This window comes from Dromiciops gliroides, chromosome 5 (assembly GCF_019393635.1).
Source record: "Dromiciops gliroides isolate mDroGli1 chromosome 5, mDroGli1.pri, whole genome shotgun sequence".
Classification (NCBI taxonomy): Eukaryota; Metazoa; Chordata; class Mammalia; order Microbiotheria; family Microbiotheriidae; genus Dromiciops; species Dromiciops gliroides.
This window is the reverse complement of record NC_057865.1, coordinates 49059762-49080268: the sequence shown is the minus strand read 5'-3', so window position 1 is coordinate 49080268 and position 20507 is coordinate 49059762. Positions and strand designations below refer to the sequence as shown.

General features: G+C 38.3%; 1 protein-coding gene across 4 annotated transcripts in view; it reads left to right on the top strand.

Moving 5' to 3' along the window:
* Positions 1–20507, top strand: part of CDK14 (cyclin dependent kinase 14) — a 673880-nt gene that overhangs the window by 381167 nt on the left and 272206 nt on the right. For all 4 annotated transcript variants that reach the window (XM_043967180.1, XM_043967183.1, XM_043967181.1 and 1 more), the window contains one exon: positions 20284–20404. In XM_043967180.1, coding sequence (XP_043823115.1) covers positions 20284–20404 — 121 coding nt within the window. The remainder of the gene's footprint in view (positions 1–20283; positions 20405–20507) is intronic.

Genomic DNA, 20507 nt, shown 5'->3' with positions numbered 1-20507 from the left:
TCATGTAAGTCCAGTTATAAATTTTTTCAGATTAGTTATAGTTAATTAATATTTTTTTACAACTGAAAGTGAATCATGGTCTAGCCTGTGTCTGGCCAGATGTAGTAGGCTAGCTAAGTTTGCACTCAATCATTTAGCAATGAAGAAGACTCAGCCCCCTCAGTGGGATTTCCAAAGTTGAGTAGATTAACTTCCCCAGGGACTTGGGGCAGGTTCCTGGAAATCTGGGTCAAACAGATGGAACTGATGTTCCAGGTAGAAAGACATGGGTCAGCAGAACAAGAATAATTTTTTGTGGCTGGTAAGACACTCCAGATGCCCCTGTTTTCAAATCACCTTGTTTTGCTGTCCTCGAGCCCTTGAATATGAAAGAAGATCTCTCCTTGAAGAGAGCTACATCCCTTTAAAAGAGTCTGGCCTAAAGATGCAGATAAGAAAGACTTAGTGATTATTGTCAGCATTGTGACATACATTGGGTTAGAATGGGACTTGTTTATCAATATTTTTATCTGGGGGGCAGCTAGGTGGCACAGTGGATAAAGCACCAGCCCTGGATTCAGGAGGACCTAGGTTCAAATCCTGTCTCAGACACTTGGCACTTACTAGCTGTGTGACTCTGGGCAAGTCACTTAACCCCCATTGCCCCACAAAAAAACCCAACCAAACAAACAAAAAACAAACCAAAAAACAAACAAACCAAAGAAACAAAAAAATATGTATATGTGGGATAGAGAGAGTCGATAATGGTCTATAAGTTGGACTCAGGATTAAATGGGAAGAGAAATGGGGCCTAGAGGAAATTTCAAATTTCCTTTGATAATCCCAAGCTTCTGCTGGAACAAAATTAATTAATCAATACCAGTAACTTACCACTGTTGTCAAATGACTTGGAGATATGGAATACAACAGTGTCCAAAGAACTTGAAGTGTTTATGACTTTCTGATATCAGTGGAAGATGTAAGTGGCTAAAATTAGACTCAGGCGCCCCAAACAGGCCACCCCTCCCCCAGCATGACTGCTCTCCATGAAACCACCCTAGGCACATTGGGATGTGCACAGAGGGCCTCAGGCACATGCCAGCTTCCTCCACTCAGCCCTTGGCTCTGGGCGTGCCCAGCAGGAAAGTTTAGCCCTGGGGGTGCCAATAAATTAGCTTGGTGTGTGTGAATGGCATGGCGAGGTTTCTGAGAGAAAGATGGTGATATGGCCTGGGGGGTAGAGATGTAGTGGGAAGAGAAAGAGTGAAAGGGAGCAGGACTGAAGAAGCTACAGAGAGGACCGAGAAGGGTGGCCATGGATAGCAGGCAAGACTGACAGTGAAAGGGAAGACTGAGAAAGGGGGTAGTTGCAGAGGACTGAAGGAGAGATGTAGAGTGAGGCGTGGCTGCAGCAGCAGAGCGATCAGCATACCCACAGGCGAGAGACAAGGGAGGAGATTTCATGGTGGCAGGGAGAAAGTTAAAAGGTAGTCAGGTTGTATTTTTCTTTGACTTTATCTCTAAGTTTATTCACCTCAATAAACCCTGGTATTTGCTTTAATTGAAAGGAGGCTGCTTTTAATCTTTTTTCTATCAGGCTGGGAGAGGCAGTTGGGGGATTTTTTGAATAGCCCTTGCAGACTGGCTTGGGCAGCTGATGACCAGCTATAGTTTTACAGATGGCCAGCCAGCCAGGATTTTGCCGATTGAGACCCATTTAAAATATTTTTACATGAATGGCGACTGTGGCAAGACTTATGGGCCAGTTATAATTTTTCAGCTAGTTATAATTTTTCAGATTGGCGAGCCAGCCAGGATTTTGCTGATTGAGATTTTACAAGGGGAACATGGTGACTATGAGCAGGCTTCAGGAGGGAGCTAATGAGAAACTGAAGAAAAATAGGCATATAAGAAAGGTCATTAAGGGAATATAGAGGAAATAGGAAGAGAAGATAGGATGACAAGTGGAAACTTTTTAATGCACTATCATTTTCTTTGTGATTGCAAGAGAAAGCAGAAAAAGTCACCATCACATTGGGTGAATCCTCTTTGGTGAATTTGTCAATAGGTAGTGCAGTTGATAGAACCCTGGACTTGGAGTCAGAAAGACCTAAGTTCAGATACTTATTAGGTATAGGACCCTGGGCAAGTCACTCAACCATTGCCTGCTTCAATTTCTCCATCTATGAAATAGTGATACTAAATAAGATAATATTTGTAAAGCTCTTAGAACATTACCTGGAGGGGCAGCTAGGTGGCACAGTATATAAAGCACCAGCCCTGCATTCAGGAGGACCTGAGTTCAAATCTAGCCTCAGACACTTGGTATTTACTAGCTGTGTGACCCTGGGAAAGTCACTTAACCCCCATTGCTCCAGGGAGGAAAAATAAGAACAGTATCTGACATATCATTGACATTGAATATGTGTATGTTATTAAAAAATTTTGTAGGAGGACCTGTAGAAAAGTGATGCAGGATGGACAGACATGAATAGATTATAGTCTTCTTTCTAGGGAGCATCTAAGTTGATAAGATCCTGTATCCATTTGAATTTAATATTGTGTTCTATTATCACGGTCCTTCAAGTCTAAATTAAGCCATCTCTAATCAATGCTGCAAACTTCTTTGCCAAACTCTTATGAGAGATACAGCTGTCTTTGTATGTGTGGTTTTTTTAATATTGTACCTTTTTCCTACTGCCTTAGACCTCAGTCTGCTCCTAATACCTCCCCTCCTTCCTTGAACCACCCCCATCCTCAAGAAGAAATGTCTGCCTGGAGAATAAATCTCATGCCCAAGGCTGTACTAGAGATTTGAAATTAAAATCACTGGTTTAAATATCACTATTGCTCCCTACTGCTTTATGAGCTGATTATGTTTCCCATGTATTTCAGTGTGCCCTTAATAAAAAGAACACATTAGGTAATGGGAGGTTTTGTAAAATTTTAATTTAGTACATTTGTCTCTTGAGCTTTGTGATTTCCCCAAGTTCATGGCATATGTGGGAACCAAAAAAGGCATTTAGAACCATTTGGGAACTATATTGTAAGCTGACAAAATCAGGACTACTCAACCGCTTTATTAATATCAAAGGCAAATTGACAGTCATGCGTGGGGATGGGGAGGAAGAATCATTTGTAAATTCAATGTACGAATTGAGACCGCAAATATAAGGATAGACCTGAAATCTATTCAAGAAGGGTATTTATTTTATGAAATTTTGACATAACCTTGTGCCTAAATAACAGTTCCTCTCAGGCAGTGTTGTAGGCCACCTGATCCTCAGACTGTTCTGTACGAAAGTATGGCTGTATTTTGTTTTTCTTTGGGGTTTAGAGTTTTATATGGCAGATTTAAATGACTCTCACCCATAACATTAATATTGTGGGATTTTAGGGGAAAGAAGAATTCCTTTTTAATTCATAATCACCAGGTGTTTCTAGTTTATATAGCACTGACCCTCTGAAAACAGTGATGCGTCCCAAGGTCTTGGGTATTCAGAGCAAAATAACAGCTAGATCCCTACAGAAGGACCTTTGCTGGTTCACACTTTAGGCAACTATAAATGTTCTAGGATTTTTGCATTCTTCTTTGGCATGTATTTTCCCCCCTCATTTTCTTATACTCAAAGAGGCCAACTTTCTTTTCTTTCTGGTCTAATTTGGCCCAGCCTTTGTGAAAGATGGAGGGATGATCTTATTAGGTTAAGACCAGGAACTATTTCTTCACCTGACTTTGAGGGGCACCAGTTGTTGTCAGGCCCAGGATTCGTGACCTCTCAAGTCATGACCTGAATCAGGAAGGCCTTGGTTGAAGTTTTGTCTTTAACCCTACCACCACCATATGGTTTCTTCATCTTCATAACGGAAATATTATCTGAAAACAGGAGTTCTTAAGTTGAGTTTGATGAACTTGTTAAAAAAATTGGTAAGTGGTTATCAGAATTGATATTTCAACATAATTGTTTTCCTTAGTAGTTCTTTTATTTTATACATTACAAAATGTTATTCAAAGAAAGGGTCCATAGGCTTTGCTAATTGCCAAAGGGATCCAAATTGCAAAATATTAAGAATCTGCAGTGTGGGTCAGGAATCATTTAAAGATCAATGTCTTTGTTATGCTTGGCATAGATCTTCTGCCTGGAATCATGATTTCAGGGGCTGATAAGCCTAGGGACTAGATTTTTATTCATATCCTCATTTTTAGTCAACTTTTCTTATTTCCTGCTGTAATGAAATATTTAATGAAAGAAAATGCCAAGACCATAAAGTTCCTGTTTAACGAGACAGACCAAAGAGCACATTATGACTCTGAAGTTTATACTCAGTTTTAAGAAAGTCTCTAAATTGAAAGTGCCTTCTGTTGCATCACAAAAATCCAAATTAAATTTAATGGGAAAGGAAACATCTCTTAAAGGACAGTAAAAAAAAAAAAAGAAATACACTGGGGAGTCCTTTGGGCTGATGAGGCTGGTATAGTCAAGATATTAAACTGATATTAAAGAAATGGCAAATGTGCTACAAGGGTTCCATTACTATCTGTAACCCTCAAAGAAAAATACAGTTGCCTAGAAGATAGAAAAGGATGAGTTTATACTTGGTATGACAGCTCTCTGCAGCTGTCTGCCTGTTCATTGACTAGACTACCTTGTCACCCTCTGAGTACTCTAAAACTTGGCATCTGTAGTGTCTCTTTAAGTTAACAAGTAAAGAGAAATAAATCATCAGGCACTTGCTTTTGAGTTTGAAATGCCTGAACAAACTATTTGCCTGTGCAGTCACCATCTAGAATTTGTTTGCTCTTCCCTCTCCTCTTCCTGCCCCCCCCCCATTTTTTGTGGAGCACTGAGGGTTAAGTGACTTGCCCAGGGTCACCTAGCTAACCCCTCCCCCTTTTAAAAGAGCACCACATCTTATTCATCCTCCTGAGTTTGACACTACCACTTGAGATGTAGACATACAACACTTTGTGCATTAATTGTTAAAAATAACATCATAGCAACCAGGGTAGATTTTCTGACAGTCTCAGCCAAGGCAAAGCCGTTCTAAATTTTATAATGGAAGAGATGTTTTCAACTTTGGAATTGCTGGGTGACTTGGAATGTTGTCACAATTCTATGTCTCTTTAAAGAAATTGGCCTTTCTGGAGAAGTGCCAAACATTGGGGAACAGCAGGGTTTCAGTGGGGAAAAAGATTTAAGCCATAGCTTATTTCCGTTTTCTCTACCCTCTCTTTAACTCCTCACCACATTCCAGCAGCACTCTCACTTTAGAATATCTGGATAGCTCTTGACTTGTGACACTAGTGATGAAGAAGGCCTGACTGTCACAGAAATGCTGAAGCACGGAAGGGTCAGGACATGTATTCCTGAGATCACTTTGGCTGAAGGTTGAAATATGACAGACTGCCTCAAAGCTTGAGCTGAATTTGAGTTTATTTTTGTTTGTTTCTTGATTTTGGTTTTTTAAAAATATACTTTTACTTAACCAAAAATGTATTTTATCTCTCTCCTATTTCTCCCCTACTACAACCCACAACAGGGTTGGGTTCGGGGAGAGGGTCACGGGGAAGAAAAACAAAACCCTTGTCATAAATATTTATAGTCAAGAAAAATAAATTCCCACATTGGCCCCGGCCAAACAATTGACATCTCATTCACTACCCTGAGTCCATCACCTCTCTTTTGGGAAGCGATTAGCATTACGCATGTCATTGGTCCCTTGGTAATAATCTACATGTGGTATTTGCCCACCATGTGTCTTTCCACTGGCCTTCGAGTTTGTGCTGTGATTTCTTCTGTTAAAACTAATGCATAATTTGAAGTTATAATATCACTGGTAAATGTTAATATAAAGACAATATTTTGTTGCCATGAACACTTGGAGTCACAGAAAGGCCCTGTGTTGCTTCCTAACTGCAATACAGCTTGATTTATTCTGTCTTTATTCCAGGTCCAACTCATTTTCCATTTATAGCAGTTGTCTAAGTTATACACACTGATCACCTTGCCTATCCTCTATAGATAACATGCATTTCTTATCCACTTTGTATTTTCAAATCTCGTGTTAAATTTTTTCTCTTTTGCTACGTGTGTTTGTCAAAGAGGTTGTCCTACTCCAGCTCCCCTGTCCCAGATTACATGCAAGTGTGCCTTATAACAGTTAAAAAGTAAGCATATTCAGAACACTTCTGGCATTGTATAAATATGTCAGAATAAGACCTGATCCTTGCCCTAGCTAGTTTGATAAAGAGGAAGACAATCAAAGACCTTTAAGGGAGAAATAATCTAGGGTGGCATATTGTGAACCTAAGTATTGTAATGGGTCATCGCTGGTTACATTGATAAGGGCAGTCTTTTCCCAGTCCTCATTCTTCTCAACCTATTGATATTACTGATTACCCTTTCCTGGATACCTGATCCTTTCTGAGTTTTCATGGTGTTGATAACCTCATCACCTCACACTGGTTTAGCTAAGCCATCAATTCTACGTAGATTACTCTCAGACCTATATATGGAGTCATTATCTTTCCCTTGAGTTTCAGTCTTGCCTCACTAAGAGCATCATGGATGTTGTGAATTAGATGTTCCATAGGCAACTCAAGCTCAGCATCTTCAAAACTGAACTCATTATCATTCACTTTCATCCTTCTCCTTTTCCATACTACCCTATTTCTGTCAAAAGCAAAACTACCATTCTTCCAGAATCTTAGGTGTGTTAGGTCAGCACTGTCCTCAATTCCTCTCTACCTCATTTCACATATTCAATCAGTTACCAAATCTTGTTGTTTCTACTATGACTACATTTCTCGTATATGATTTCTCTCCACTCATAGAGCCTAGCACTTTTGTTTTCAAGCTCTTAGCACCTGTCACTTAAATTATTACAATGTCCTCTTTAATTGTTTGCCTTGACTCAAGTCTCTCCCTGTTCCAGTTCATCCTTTGCACTGCTGCCAAATAATTTTCCTTCATCACAGATCTGACCATATAACTCTTATTTTCAACCAACTCCAATGGTTTCCTATTGTTTCTCAACTAAAATGTAATGTCCTGTTTAGCTTTTAAACACTCTACAACCTGGTCCCAGCCTATCATTCTACCCTTATTGGCTATTATTCCCTTTCACACACTCTGTAATCCATCCAAATTGTCCTCTTTATTTATACTTGTCCCTAAATCTTCCAACTTTGTGCCTTTACATTGACCATCCCCCATGCTTGAAATACATCTCATGCATTTCTTTCTTCCATCTTGTTTTTTGTTTTTGCTTTTTTCCAGGATAGTGAGGGTTAAGTGACTTGCCCAAGGTCACACAGCTAATAAGTGTCAAGTGTCTGAGTCCGGATTTGAACTCAGTTCCTCCTGAATCCAGGGCTAGTGCTTTATCCACTGCACCACCTAGCTGCCCCTTTTTCTTCCATCTTGTAGAATCTCTCTCTTCCCTCAGGATACAGCAATGAAGCCTTTCCTGATTCCCCCACCTTCTGGTGAATGTCTTTGCTCTCAGGTTACCTTGTATTTAACTGCTGTGTATTTATTCATTAGATAGTGGTGCTAGATATACTTGTACTTGTTTCCTGTCTCTGTTGAATATAAGCCTGATGTAAATAAGAAAAGTTTTATTCTTTGTCCATGTGTCCCCAGGACAGCATGGTTCGTGGTACAGCATAGGCACTTAATGAGTGTTTATTGAAGGACTATCTATTATTGATGTCTCCTTAGACAAAGTTCAGAAGCTCCATTGATACGGACTTTGTTCTGTCATTGATTAGCTCTTCTTGGTAAAGTGCAAATTCTTTGCCTCACCTTGGGTTAACCCTGTTATGATTCCCCACCAAGGATGGTGGATTCATTGATTTATGGCCAGTTTGCACACTTAAGTTATGTTCAGGGAGCTGACCTTTTAAAGGGAGATTAGAGAAAAAAGACCAAGACCTAGGAGATCACAGAGAAGCTGGTCAGATATACATTTATCTATGCATATATGTATATATATATATAGATATGCACATATATATATATATATATATATATATACATATATATACACTGTGGAAATTTATTTTGATTTGGGGATCCTACCTTTGGGCTGAGATTGGAAAGCCTTAGGCCCTCAGGGTCTCTTCTGTGTGGGAGGGGCTGGTGCCCCTCCCCCTCTGCTTCAGCTGAGCCCAAAAGCCCCGTGGGCTGTGCAAGACGCCAGGTCAAACAGCTGTGGGGAAAAAAAGCCCCCAGCTCCCTCCAACCTGAGCAGAGCTATCCGAAAGATCCCGGATAGCCTGTGCTGAGGCTTGGGATGCTCAAGCACACCCCCCCGCCAGCTGCAGCCATGGCTGACAGATTAGCTTGGTCTGTGGGGCTGCAAAAAGCCCCGAGATTTGAGTGGAGATAAGAAAGGTATATATAGACCTGGGAGTTAGACAGCAAGGGGTTCAGGCAGACAAGAGAGGCTGAGCAGGGGGCTTTGGACAAGGAGACAGGGGCTGAGAAGAGGTTCCGACAGACGAGACAAGGGGGAGAAGAGGTCAAGCGGCAGCTGATGAGATTAGAAAGGTTGGAGCATGGCAGACTAGAGATGGGGCTACAAGGATGCAGGAGAAGACAAGAAGGACTAGGAGCAGGGAAAAGAGAGGCCGAAGGGCAGACTGATGGAGCAGACAGAAGGTCGGTGAGAGAGAAACACAGGGGTTCAGCAGTGGCAGTAAGGAGAGGAAAGTTAGAAGCAAGGGGATTTACAAAGTGAAAGGGGCTTGGAGTTAGAATAAAAGTGTAATGTGCCCTGAGGCTGGAGGTGGCTAAGGACTTTATTGTATTAAAAAAAGTTTGAGGCACAGCAGGTGGGAAAGAGATGCACCGCAATGCAGTCAGGTTGTACGTTTTATTTCCCTGTATTCTTAATTTTAAATAGCATCTCATAAATAAACTCTGCTTTGATTATTTAGTTAAGAGCCTTCTTAATCTTTAGTTTATCAATTTGGGAGCAGTGTGGTGAACTTTATAAATGACCCACATTAAATTAATAGCAGTCAGATAGTCAAACAGTCAAAAGTCCCCAGATTAGTCCTCCAGTCAAATTTAGCCCCCAAATTAGCCTTAGTCAATCCAAAAATATTTCCTACATTTGAATGGTGACCCAGATGGGATTTATGACCCAATTATAATTTCTCTAAACCTATAATTTTTCATTTAGTTATAATTTTTCATAAATCCAATTATATAATTTTTCCAGGTTAGATTAGCTAGTTAATAATTATTTTTTTTTTACAATACACAATACATGCATGCATGCATACATACATGGTTTTCTGGAAAGGGGTTGGAACAATCACATGGTCACCCAAGGAAACTGTATGATCATCAAGATAGCAATCGATTCAGGGAAAATTTGAGGAGCACAGTTCCTGTGCCAAGCTGGAATTTCTAAGAATGTGAGGACCTAATGCGTTTTGGGCACTGTAGTTAGAACTGGGAATATGAACTAGAAAGTGAAAAAGTCCATGAGGAATTTATCTCCCTGAGTGAGAGCTGAAGCTAAGAAATAAGAGCAGAGCCATAACAATTAAACCTCTGCGGTCACTGGGGGCTGGGGTGGAGGTTGTGGGCTACTTAGATCCCGTGAAGGTCTCTGGGAGTCCTGAATGCCCTACCCCTGTGTGGCTGGGGATTGTGCGGGTCCCTGGAATGAGAAGGTTAGCTGGAGAGAGAAGTATAATTGTAATGCAGGTATTTTTAAGGACTACTTTGGGGAGAGTCTTTTAATTATAAACTTGATGGGGTTATATAAAGCCTAGGCTACACTTGATATCTCATTACCCACGTGATTGCAGTGAAGATTCTGACTTCTCCTCCTCCTCCTCCTCCTCCTCCTCTTTAGTAAAGACATAGACATGAGACACTGATGTCCCCAGAGGGAAGGCTAGCCCAAGCCACAAAGAAAGCTACTTAATGAAAAACCTTTGAGATTGAACCTCTTCTCTGTAAATGAAGAGCATCAATTCTTGGTCACAGGTTACACATAAATAAAATGAAAACCCAATGTTTTAAACTCTAGTCATCTCCTCCCACTCTTTTGAAACCATCTGCATAATTGCTTCATTACGAGCCCCAAATGGTGAGTCAAAAGAAATCAAATGACTATTATGATAGTAATCCATTTTAAAAGGTACCACTAAGTTCATTTTTAGAGAAATGGTCTATTTTAAAAAATCTTTTTCATGCTAAAGAATTAATACAAAAATATTAAACTGTTCAAAGAGTCAATATTGAGTACTAATTATTCAAATGCAAAAGAGCTACGTCTGTCTTTAGTTTCTGTTTAATTCCTTGGCTTTGCTTTGATGAAGCTGTTTGGGGTGGGGGGTGGACCTCTGTGATGAAATGAAGCCTGAGATGCTTCCTAAGAAAGGTGAGTAACATTAATCCTTTTCATTGTGGACCAGCCTATTTTTCATTCTTGAGCAGCAAAGTGGTGGAGTGGATAGAGTGCAAGGCCTATAGTCCAGAAGACTCATCATCATCTTCCTGATTTCAAATCTAGCCTCAGACACTTACTAGCTCTGTGACCCTTGGCATGTCACTTAACTCTGTTTGCCTCAGTTTTCTCATGTGTTAAATGAGCTGGAGAAGAAAATGGCAAACCACTCCAGTGTCTCTGCCAAGAAACTCAACCCCCCCCCCCCCCAGAGGAGTAACATATAGTCAGACACAACTGAAATACAACTAAACAAAGAAAAGTAAAGCAAAGCAAAACAAAACATTGTTCATTCTTCCAGGTCTTTTGGGCCTTGTCTTTGTTGATTTCTATTTCTATTTTTTATTTGTTTTTGGTTTGTTTCATTTTCTTTTAGAATCCACAGTTCGGGGGCGGCTAGGTGGCACAGTGGATAAAGCACCGGCCCTGGATTCAGAAGTACCTGAGTTCAAATCCGGCCTCAGACACTTGACACTTACCAGCTGTGTGACCCTGGGCAAGTCACTTAACCCCCATTGCCCCACAAAAAAAAAAAAAAAAGAATCCACAGTTCTTTTTTTCTGGATTTGGAGAGCATTTTCCATCATGAGTCCCTTGAAACTATCTTGGACCATTGTGTTGCTGAGAAGAGTCAAGTCTATTAGAGTTGATCAACACACAGTGTTGTTGATACTGTGTACAATGTTCTCCTGGTTGATCTCTATTTATAAAAACATTTTTTTCTCCTTCTCTCTTCCCTTCTGGTAGTCCTTTTTCACACTTTCTTCTTCAGCATACACAGACTCTTTACAGGCATTTACAGTGATCCCTTTATTCCATCAAAACTATTCTCTTTAGGTCAAATGTATACCAAATGTTTCCAGGCATACATTCTGTGGTAGCCAAAGATTGGAAGCAAAAGTTGGTGCAGAATGGTCAGAAAAGCTGGCAGCATGTGAATACAATAGAATATTATTATAGAATAGCAAATGTCACACACAAGGAATTCAGAGAACCATGGGAAGATATTTTGTGTCTGAACAGATGACTGAAATACAGAAATCCTGAGCTAGAACATGAAACTGCATTCAGGCAGTGGCTTAAATGAAAAGGTCACTAAAAGGAAGCTAAAATCTATGTGGCTGAAAGTAAAAATCCACCCAAATACTGTGCTAATGAAATAGTTTTCTCTCCTCTTGGTAGAGAGGTGGAACAGTACAAGGACAGCATGTTGCACGTATTGTCCAGTGTGGTCACTTTATCCATTTTGGGAGGTAATAAATTATCTTTGCTATGAGAGGGTTTATTCAGCTACAGGGCTGGGGGTTGGCTAGGGGGCACAATTAGGTGCAAATCCAAAAATCCCTGTGATGTTACAACTAAAAGCAATTGGTTTTAAAATAAAACAATTTTTATAATATTTACCTTAGGCAAATCACTTAGCCACTTTGCTTTACAGTAATGAGGAGGGGTTGGACTATCTGAAGCCCTTTCCACATCTTAATTTATGGTCCTATGAAGTTACCACCTCTATATAAATAGTGCACAACCTCGTTTTTTTTTTTTTTTTACTTCTGTAAAAACATTTGCACATTTGACACTAGCATTTTTGTTTTTTTAGTTTCTTTATAGTAAACTCACTTATGAAGAGAGATTCTTACCATGGGCTTTCTGGGAAATTTGTCCCAGGAAGATGAGGAAAGGGGCTTTGAAAACCAGCAGTGGCTAATGTATTGCTGTTTTAAATATTGAATGGATGAAATAATTCAAAGTTGATTGAATATCTTCTTATTACAACCATGCTTCTAACATCAAGTCAAAAGCTTATTAATCATACTTGACCCTCTAATTATAGTTTACTGTTACTTCACAAAATAGTATCATTAGCATATATATGAATATATATGCATATAACCCACTATATATTTTGCATATATGTGCTAAACAGATGGTTTATGATGACGTGATTAAAGGCCCTGAATATTATAACTTGCTTGAGAAAGCAAGTTCTTGTGATTTATTTAAATAGTTTATTTTACCATTAAGTTTTTTTTTCAAATAACGCAGTTTAATCCACAAACATCTCCAAATTTGTAAAAATTATTGGTGGTTATTGTGGTTCTTTGTTTCTGTTATGCTTTTTGTCATCCAAAGTAGAGGTCATCTTGCTGCTATCCAACATTGAAATAATAGCTATGAGGGTCATTAAATGAGAAGCAGAAGCCAGAGATGCAAATGTAAATCAGTGAACTGTGAAAATGATGATGTATTCATATCTACAATCCTGGAAATGATTCTGTTTTCCTCATTAATGCATACATGATGTGTTGTACCATGGAAGTGGAATTACTGATTAGCAATATTTTCAATGAACTTGTGCATGTATGATCTTCCTCTGTATAAAATTTATCACATTTCACAGAATTGTGGAATTTTAGAGCTAGAGATCTAGGTAAACAAATAAGATGTTACTAAATATAAATAATAAATTAACTTAAGCTTTTAGGTAAATTTCTAAAATTTTGTTTTGTATTTCTTTCGCTTTTTTGCAATGGACTATTAAATTTACAAGGAAATGAATTAAAAATAGCAGAAATCTCAGAGATATTCTTAGCCAATCCTTTAATTTTATACCTGCCATATTAACACAGAGCATAGCATTGTCAGAACTAGAACTCAGGTATGATAAATATCAGACCAGTGCTCTAACCCTTCTCTAACTTTTCCCATACAGCTTTTGGCTAATAAATGCTAAATTTTCATCACAGTACATCAAAGACCTTCACCCCTTTCCCCAGTATTCCCTTTCTGTTTTATCCTAGACCATTGAAAGATTGTGGCAGGTGCCATAGAGCTCCCTATTAATGAAAGTGATACATTTTGTTCATATTTTGAGCAGCCAAGTAAGCTTTTGGTAACTTCATTTTATGTTATAAGAATCTTTTTTTAAAATTTATTCTTAGTGGGGCAGTGAGGATTAAGTGACTTGCCCAGGGTCACACAGCTAGTAAGTGTCAAGTGTCTGAGGCAGGATTTTAATTCAGGTCTTCTTGAATCCATGGCTGGTGCTTTATCCACTTCTCCACCTATCCGCCCCCTGTAAGAATCTTTTATTAAAACCAAACAGCCCATCAAAAGACGAGAGAGGAATTCATTAGTAAAATCTGATGACAAAGATTTGAGGGGGAGGCATATATCAGGACAATAAAATTAAAATGGAAAGATAGGGTCCAGAAAAAAGGAAAAAAAGTTTAAATTCTAGAGGTTTTATTCCAAAAGGAGGGAAAAATCACTCATCTGAATTATTCAAAAATTTTGCAAGTAGATGAGATAATAGAAACAATTTGTTTGGGTTTACTTTTTTTTTGAGCTATCAAGAAATCATTCAAAACTAGGCTAATTTTGTGAATTATATCAAATTTTGCCAATGCTTCTGGATTCATTTAGAGTCTGGGACATCTATTCAAATGAACAGTAAATTAGCATCAAGATTAAGGGAGACTAAGTGGATAAAGCAGTAGCTAAGTGCTTTTCTTATTTCTCTACATGGTTCTGCATGATCTTCAACAAGTTAGTTGGCTTCTACCTTAATTTCTTTATCTCAAATGAAATCGACATTTGTCATAAGGAAATTCTTTTGATGGTTATCAAGTCAGAGTTGGTATTTATAGAGAGTTTTTGTAGCACCTCAGCAACATTAAAATGTGTGTGTGTGTATAAATGTATGTATATATTGTGGACATCTGCCATAAACATAATTACTACCATAATCATGGAACTCAATGGAATGATAGCAGAAAGATTCTTGGTGATTTTTGTCATCCTGAATGCTTGGTTGACACACCTTGACCTTTTGCAGTCGAAGTTAAATTTCAATATTTTTGAAATAAAGAACTTCCATATGCTATTCGAATTAGAGTATATTATCTGAGATTATAACTTTCCCCACTGGGTAGAAATTCTAGTTTAGAAGACTTAATATGTGGACGAACCTTCTAACCATTAAAACTGTCCAAAAAAGGAACAAACTATCCTCCTTTCTGCACCTCAGAGCTATTATTTGTCCCTGGAAGTGGTCTGGAGGTTAGATAAGATGGTTATTTAATAAGGATGTTAGTGTGGTCATCACAGTGTTGGGTTAGAGATTTATCATCCATTCAACAACCATTTGATAAGAACCTCTCCTATCCTCTCCCCTTCTCTCTTCCCTTCCCTCCCCTCCCCTTCCCTTCCCTCCCCTCCCCTCCCCTTCCTTTCCCTTCCTTTTCCTCAGCTCCCCTCCCCTTCTCTCACTTTCCTTTTCCCTTTATGCCATTAAAAAAATTATTAGAGCCAACAGCTGGAAGTTGACCTCATTGAGTTATTATGAAACCATCTTCTGTGTGTATGCACACACACTTTAACAGACACCCACCCAGAGGTTCTTCTGTAAGAGCTGCAACCTGTAAATAAAGTGTAGTCATCTGACAAGCCGATCACATTGACTTTTGACTTTTAATTCACAATAACGCTAACCATTAATATAAGAAGTTTTGATGATAGTCCCTGAGCTCCACCTTTTTGAAAAGGTAGGGTATCTCTCCTCCTGTAGTGTAACCATGGCAACTGACAAGGAACCTAGAAAGAAAGCTTTCACACATGCTGTGCTAATTAATCCAGCCCTCCAGATTTCCTTCAGCTGGAGGATGTGGTTAAATACATTTTGCATGAGTAAGCATGTTTTGATGCACAAACTGGATAAATATGTAGCAATATATCTTTACAAAAAATATTTGAGAAGTTGACAATTTCCAAATTTATTCATGATTAGAGCAGGAAAAGTAGGTGCCATTGAATTCTTACATTTTTGGTGGCTTTGCTGTGACATCCCTTATACATGCCTTTGAAAACTTTTGTATTTTGTTTCCCTTTTACATCCAGTCGAAATGTATTTTAAAGTAAAAATCTTTTGCTTCTCAGCAGGCAGAACACCTTTGAGGGAGTTTGTGTTTTTCAGTAGTCTCTATGAGCTAGGAAGAGGTAATTTTACTCTCTTCTCTTTATATGAAAGCAGTAAGAGATAATTTTCCTCTAGGGATATTAAAGAATACCTCTGAGAGGAAATGTGTTTGATAACATGCTGTAATTCTTGGTCATAGCCAGTGCATGAGGAAACCTTTAAACAGATGGAGCACAAAACCACAGAAAAGTTAGTGAAAGGTCTGATTTTTTACTTTAGTTTAGAGGATTTAGGCCTCATTCTTTATTAAAAGTTTTTATTGATATTTTCTTTTTTGTTTTTGCTTTTTGTTTGTTTGTTTTTTGTGGGGCAATGGGGGTTAAGTGACTTGCCCAGGGTCACACAACTAGTAAGTGTCAAGTGTCTGAGGCCAGATTTGAACTCAGGTCCTCCTGAATCCAGGGCTGGTGGATATTTTCTCCTCTACATTATCATTGTTTTCCCAACTATCCTTATGCCCCACCTCCCAGAGAGCCATCCCCTATAACAAATAGTGGGTTTGTTTTGTTTTCTTTAGAAAAAAAACAGAAAATGAGCCTATCTGATGAATACATTGAAAAAGCTCCAAAACATGTACAATCTTAAATACTTATGGATCTCCCACTTTGAGGAAGGGGTGGGTTGGGAAGTGTCTTCTTATTCTCTTTATTTGAATCACTCTTGATATTTAGTTTTGTTACATTTACTTTGGGGTTTTGGGTGTTCTTTCCATTTACTTTGTTGTAGTCATTGTGTATATTGTTTACTTGCTTTGCTTTTACTTTACTCTTCATCAGTTCATATAGATCTTTTGATGTTTCTCTGTATTCATCATACACATCATTTCTTACACTCATGTATCACATTTTGTTTAGCTGTTCCCCAACTGAGAGGAATCTACTTCCCAATTATTAGGTGTCACAAAAACAAAAGAGCTGCTATAAATATTTTGTGGTATATGAGGGATCTGGCAATGGAGGTTCTAGGTTCAAGTGCTATCCTAAATGCTTACTACCTGGCTAACTGTGGGCAACCCATTAAACTTGCTGGCAATTCTACTTCCTCATTAGTGAAATGAAGGGTCTCAGCTGGGTTCAGGGTCTTTCAGCTCTAATTCCATTTCACAAAATACCACTTTGCACATGAACCTCTGTGTACACAAAATAGTTGATGACTCCCCATTATCTACAGGACACAAGTTAAAATCCTTAAACAGGCAATGCAAGGTCCTCCACTATCTGATCTTGCCTCTCTTTCAAGTAGACCTTTATATTAGCCCAAGATACATTATTGAATGCCTCCTACAGACAAAACATTGAGTTTGACTCTGATGCTTCTTCCATCTACTCTACTATTTTCTTTTTCCTCCCAAACTTCAGTGACCAGTCTACAACCAATACTTCATAATGCATTCAGTCTTTTGATCTTGTGATTGTGTTTCTGTCCTCCCCATTGAACCAGAATTGACCTTTGCATTACCAGTAGAATTCTAGGCATATTCAAAAGTCTTTATAGTGTCTTCATCTTCCTTGAAGTTTCAGCAAAATTTATTTGCTACTACTCACCTCCTCTTTTTGAAACTCTGCTGCCATAATATGGAATGTTCTTTTATATTACCTCTCTCTCTATTCCTTCTTTATTTCTTTTGCTTCTTCATTTCTTCTAGACCCATAATCAGGAGTGTCCTTCCAAAGCTCAATCATTGGCCTGCTCTTCTCTGTAGATAATCTTCTCATCTAGTCTTGTGACTTTCCCTGTTAATTTATTGGCGAAATCTACATTTCTAGGGTCAATATGAACTTTGGCAAGTCACTTAATCTTTGCTCTGTTTCCTTACTTGTAAAGTGAAGGGATTAGAATAGATTGCTGCTAAAATCCTTCCCACCTCTTAATCTAAGATTTATGATCCCTTTTGATCTTGACACTTGACAGATCAATGATCTGTTAGACAAGCTTGAGCATTTTATTTTTCTTTGCATACAAGGTATTTACTCTTGAATATTACCTCATCACCTCATACTTTGTGTGTCTTAAATGATCGATTTTCCACTTTTTTTCTTCAGTTCCCCTTTCCCTCATCTCCTTTTCTCTCAGTTACTGCAACATTATTCTTGAAACCTAAGAGATCCCTTTGATTCCTACTCTAGTTATTCTTAATTTTCCATTCTTCCAGCTTCTAATTAATACCTTATGTATAAGCTAATTCTCATAGATCCCTGAAGTATCAGAGCATACAGATCATATCAACATATAATGGCTAGTTTCCATGGACCTGATCATAACAGGCTCTCTTTTTTCCCCAGCTGGATTCCTTGTAGACAGAAATTTATTTTTCCCCATAGTGCCTAGTAGAGTGTTGGGTACATTTTATTTTATTTGTTTGTTTTTTGTAGGGCAATGAGGGTTGTGACTTGCCCAAGTTCACATAGCTAGTAAGTGTCAAGTGTCTGAGGCTGGATTTGAACTCAGATCCTCCTGATTACAGGGCCAGTGCTTTATCCACTACACCGCTTATCTGCCTCCATTGGGTACAGTTTAGTTGTTTAATGCTAAATATGTATTATTTCTGCCTGTTCTGTGGTAGAGTCTTCTGAGCTCACTGGTCTGATCAACTACAGTTGAACATACTATACAATGATATTGATATCTTGACGTCATGTTGGTCTTCTTTGAGTATGAAATACAAAATGAACAAGCCCTTGAACCTTGTTTTGAAGGAAAGTAGAGTTTATAACAGCTAGAGGTAAGGAGAAAGAGCATTATGAGGGACAGCCAGTGGGAAAGCATGGAGAAGAAGGATAGATTGTTGTATGTGCAGCAAGAAGGCCAGTTGACAACCAGAAGCATGGGATATTCAGACTTGATTGGCCTGGACCTTGTCATCACTAGATATTTCTCAAAAATAATCTAATTTATCTCATTTCATACTATAAAATAGCCTGTGATGGCTTTGTTTATCTCTTTGATGTACTCTTTCTTCCCCTACTTTTTAATTCTGCTTTATCATGAATTGATTTTTCCTAACAGTTTCAAGCTCTGTTATCTCTATTGATATGAGCATACACTCTGACAATGCTGTTTCCAGTCTCTCTATGACCTAGCTGTTGGTTTTTGAGAATTGGCTTTGGCCAAAATGTTGATTATCAGCATGATTTCCGTCTAGTGATGAGCATCTCAGCTTACCAAAGCTGATCCTGAGACAAGAGATATGCACTCCATCATATGAAACCTTTGAAACATTTTTAGCATCCTGAAAGTGCCAGAGCTTATCTTCTGCCTTTGAGAACCTAAGTTCACCTCCATGGAATGATGAGGCATTGTGGGAAGGACTTAGCTGGAGGTGTGCTGTCTGTCTGCTACTGAAAACCACCTTCATTCAAACTGACCTTGGTGCTTGATACATCTTGCCTATTCTTGTTTTGGTTTTGTTTGTTTGTTTGTTTTATTTTGTTTTGGTTTTTTTGAGGGGCAATGAGGGTTAAGTGACTTGCCTAAGGTCACATAGCTAGTAAGTGTCACGTGTCTGAGGCTGGATTTGAACTCAGGTCCTCCTGAATCCAAGGCCAGTGCTTTATCCACTGCACCACCTAGCTGCCCCCTCTCATCTTGCCTATTCTTGATAGAGGATCCTTTCTGTTTTATGATTGCCCATACTGAAGAGAGGAAAATCCTGAAGAAAATATTTTGGGAAGAGAAAATACGCCTAAAAGCTGATTGTGGATGTTTGTTATAAAAAAATAAAACATGTCATTTATCTAAAAAAATAACTTTTTTGTGCATTTATAAGGATGTAATTTTGAATAACATCCAAAGGATTAATTGGATAATTTAGTCCTAGACATACTACATTTGTTGTTTGGGTTGAGTAACAATTTCAGTGGTAGAATTAATTAGTTCTTTCTCTGCTATATGTCCTATTAATCTTTAAATATATGTGTACTTAGAAAACTGTTCCAGTAAATAGGAAAAAAAAGAGATCATGATGTAGGATATTTTCTAATGCCTCAACTATTTGGAGTATTAAAGTTAATTTTACAGTGGTAGTTAACTTCCTGGGAAAATTTGAAGAGGGAGTGTATATGTATATGTGGGTATGTACACATGTGTATGTGTATATGCACACATTTAAGAAAAACTTAAAAATATATGCGTTTGTGTTTTAGACTTGGCAGTGACAAATAAAGAATCCCATTTTGTAATTGATAAAGATGAGAGATAACCATATTTTTGTAAGGGTATTTTTAATGTATTATGTACCAGGAAACTGGAGAAAATAGATTTGAGTCTTTAGTTCATATACATTACCAGAAACTGGAACTACCAAGGTGGGAATAACTATCACACCAAATTGCATTCATCAGGATTGGAAAGGAAACCATGTTTTAGGATTTATTGTTTTCCTTTTAACTGAAATATGTTGAACTCATTATGCTAGTGTCTTATTGGTGATATGACAGCAAATATGATATATTTATTCTCATTAGTTATGTTGCTTTTAATGACTATTCGTTCTTCAGAAATGTGAAATGATTTAGTTGGTAGAAAAACAATGCCTTTCTCTGCCAGATTCATACTCATAATTCTCCCACAGATATCTGAAAAAGATACTACTAAACCAATTAGGTGGCCTGTGTTGACCATAAATTACTTTCCCTAGCCTTGTGCTTTTAATAATTTATGGCCAATACATCCTTTGGTTATGGCCTCAAAAGCTAAGGTGGTACTATTAATTCACCAATAAAATTGATCCCATTCCATTCATGTATTTTGTATTACATCCTCAGTCTGACCTTTGAAACTTGTAAACATTCAGTTCTATGGTCCCTTGCTCCACTTATGCTGATTAAGTTTGCTTTCTATTCTGTCACCTACAGGTCTTGCAAGGGCAAAATCGGTCCCTAGCCACACATACTCCAATGAAGTGGTTACTCTGTGGTACAGGCCTCCAGATGTCCTCTTGGGCTCAACAGAATACTCCACCTGCCTTGACATGTGGTGAGAAACAGAAGCTTTACACTAGCTAATCTAGCTGCAACTTTGGGTTAGGGTCAAACATAGACAATGTGAATGAAGATTAATGTTGGAACAGAATTTGCCA